The sequence below is a fragment of the Monoraphidium neglectum genome, assembly GCF_000611645.1.
Source record: "Monoraphidium neglectum strain SAG 48.87 unplaced genomic scaffold scaffold06033, whole genome shotgun sequence".
In the NCBI taxonomy this organism is placed as follows: Eukaryota; Viridiplantae; Chlorophyta; class Chlorophyceae; order Sphaeropleales; family Selenastraceae; genus Monoraphidium; species Monoraphidium neglectum.
The window spans coordinates 75-2,575 of NW_014007600.1; the positions used below are offsets into that span (position 1 = coordinate 75).

Here is a 2,501-nt window from a genome sequence, read left to right on the forward strand (position 1 = left end):
GCTGCAGTGCCGCCTCCAGGCCATCAAAGGCCTCGTGGGACTCCTACAGGTGATAGATATGAAACATCAAATATGATCACGCATGATGGCAGGGAGATATGTTCCAGGAAGGACAGGGATATCTGGACCGGCAAACCGTCCCAGGAGAAGCGCAGGGGTGGGTGTCCGCATTGTGGCGCAGCCAACGGCCCGCGCTGTCGGGCGGCGGCCGGTGACAGGCCGGCCCCGCGCGAGCCGCGCACGCGCTCGGCCGCCGGCTGCGCCGGCGTCGCGCCCGACGCCAAGGCTTGCGCCGCGCTTTGAGCTTTTCGGGAGCCCACCGCATGCGGCCCGCCGGGGCGCGTGCCCACGTGCAGCCGGATGCGTGTGCACGACTAGCTCAGTCCCGAATAATCCCGGGGCACCAAGCCGCCTGCGGCGACGCCGTTCGCGCAGCCAAGCGCCGCGCGGCCCCCCCTAGACGTCCCGCCAAACTGCGCCCTTTGCTGCGCCGACGGCCAACAGAAGCCGACCAGAAGCTGATGGGTACCTGGCTGGAAGCTGCTGGGAAGCTGACCGGAAGCTGAAGGGATCATACATACAAACACAAGCGCACCTGGCAGAGCTCCGCGGCCTCCTGCTTGAGCCACATGAGCTGGGCGTTGAGTGAGTAGCGCAGCGGCACGCCGGGCAGCACCACGTCGCTCGGGTGGATGTGGTCCTGAGGAATGGAAGACAGGGGGGCAGTGGAAAAGATATATTGTTTCACCAAAGGGGGCATGATAGGGTGAATGCAACTATAAAATGGATGTGGTCCTGTGGATTGGAGAACGGGGGGGTGGGTGAGGGGGGGTTGGGTGAGGGGGATGACAGGTTGCAATTGAAGGGGGATGAAAGCGTGCACCCAAGGGGGTGTCGGAAGACGGGCGATGAGGATTATTGGGCCCGAGCACCGGGGCTATTGTGGGATGCAGCCGGCGAGTGAACAGGATACAGGGGGGGCCACGGCCAGGGCGCGGGAGTCACGTTATCGGTCGGAGGGAGGGGCGCGGTCTTGTTTTGTGAGGCCCCAGGTGGCGAGCAAGAGGCAGCCCACACGAGCCGCTGTCGGCGCGCAGGGGCAGGGGGCCCACCGCTAGCCGGCGGGCGGGCGCAGCGGCGGGGGCGAGCGCACCGCCTGCGCCGGCCCCCCAGCGGCGGCCCGCCCTCGTCCCCCGCGGCAACCCCGGCCGCCCGCCCAGCCCGCACCTGGTGGAGGCACATGACCGTGCGGCCCAGCCCAAAGTACCGCACGAAACCGCTGTGCAGCGGGCGCCCGCCGGCCTCCAGGGCGGTGGCGTTGAAGCAGGCGTGGAGGAAGGCGCCAAAGGACAGGCAACTGGCCTCGGGGGATAGGGGCAGCCTGGTTTAGGGGGAGGGCGAGGGGGAGGGCGAGGTTGAGGGAGGCAGGGAGGGGTGAGGGAGTGAGAGGGGGTGAAAAGCGAGAGAGGTGCGGTCAGTTTGGGGAATGCGGATGGGGGAGGGGTGGCTCGAGGTTATAGTTGTGGGTGGGGGGCTATCCTGTGGACTAAGAGACACCATGGCATGCAGGGTGGCCGCCTGCAGTACGGGTGGGTGAGGGGGCGCGGGGCCAGGGGGCCTGCAGGGCTGGGTGGGCAGGCGGTGAAGGGCGGCAGCTCCGCCGTGGCGGCGCCGTGCCTGCATCATGGGCGAGAGGAACACAGCCGTCCCGAAACAAAGGCCGGCGCCCACGCAATTGACACACAATTCAATGGCTTATGCCGGCTGCAATATGTTAGGCCGAAGACGGCAGAGAGGTGGCCGCAGGGGGCCGCAGAGCCGATCGCGGTCCAACCTACTAGCTAGCATCGCGCGCCACCGCCAGCCCGCAGGCCCCTCACCTCCGCACTTGCCGCGCCGCCGCCTCCGCGACGCCACCCTTGGGCCGCACCCACAGCCAGATCTGCCCCCGCTCCTCCCCGGGCAGCGCCTCGCCCGCCGGCAGAGTGGCGATGCTGAGCGTCACCCGCGCGTCCGCGTGCAGGAACGTGCGCACGTGCGCGGTCACGCCGTCGCCGCAGCCGGCGGCGGCGCACTTTTTCTGGGCGTGCGGCGCCGCGGCCACGATGAAGCCGGCGAGGCTCAGGTCGCTGCGGGGTGAGGGATCAGGGGGCAGGGGCCGCGTTTACAAGGGGGGCCGGCACACATTTGGCTTGAGAAACCGGGTGGCGTGTCCGAGGAAGGTGTAGGGCATGGGTTGGGAAGGGCGCATGCGGATCAGCGGGCTGTGCCGGCCCGGCAGCGCCGGGACCGGCCGGTGTTGTCCCGGCGTCGGCGCGGTCTGCCGCTGTATCAGAGAGGGCGCGGTCCCTCATCGGTGCATGCAGGAATCTTCTTTTGAGGGAGACCCTGCCCTGCAGAGGCAAAAAGCTTGCCTGCGGCAGTAGTAGTCGATGCGCTTGATGGAGGGCGGCTCGCACAGCAGCTGCTTGCGGGGGTTGCGGCACGCCATGGACAGGAAG

At 68.3% G+C, this 2,501-nt stretch overlaps 1 protein-coding gene across 1 annotated transcript; it reads right to left on the reverse strand.

The window, feature by feature from the left end:
- Positions 1-379: 379 nt before the first annotated feature.
- Positions 380-2,251, reverse strand: MNEG_16137 (1-phosphatidylinositol-4-phosphate5-kinase; the record flags this gene model as incomplete). Its single annotated transcript, XM_014035392.1, has 6 exons — positions 380-412; positions 596-700; positions 1,228-1,381; positions 1,588-1,677; positions 1,881-2,129; positions 2,202-2,251. 6 exons carry the CDS (start codon positions 2,249-2,251, stop codon positions 380-382), a joined length of 681 nt encoding a protein of 226 aa, XP_013890846.1.
- Positions 2,252-2,501: the final 250 nt, after the last annotated feature.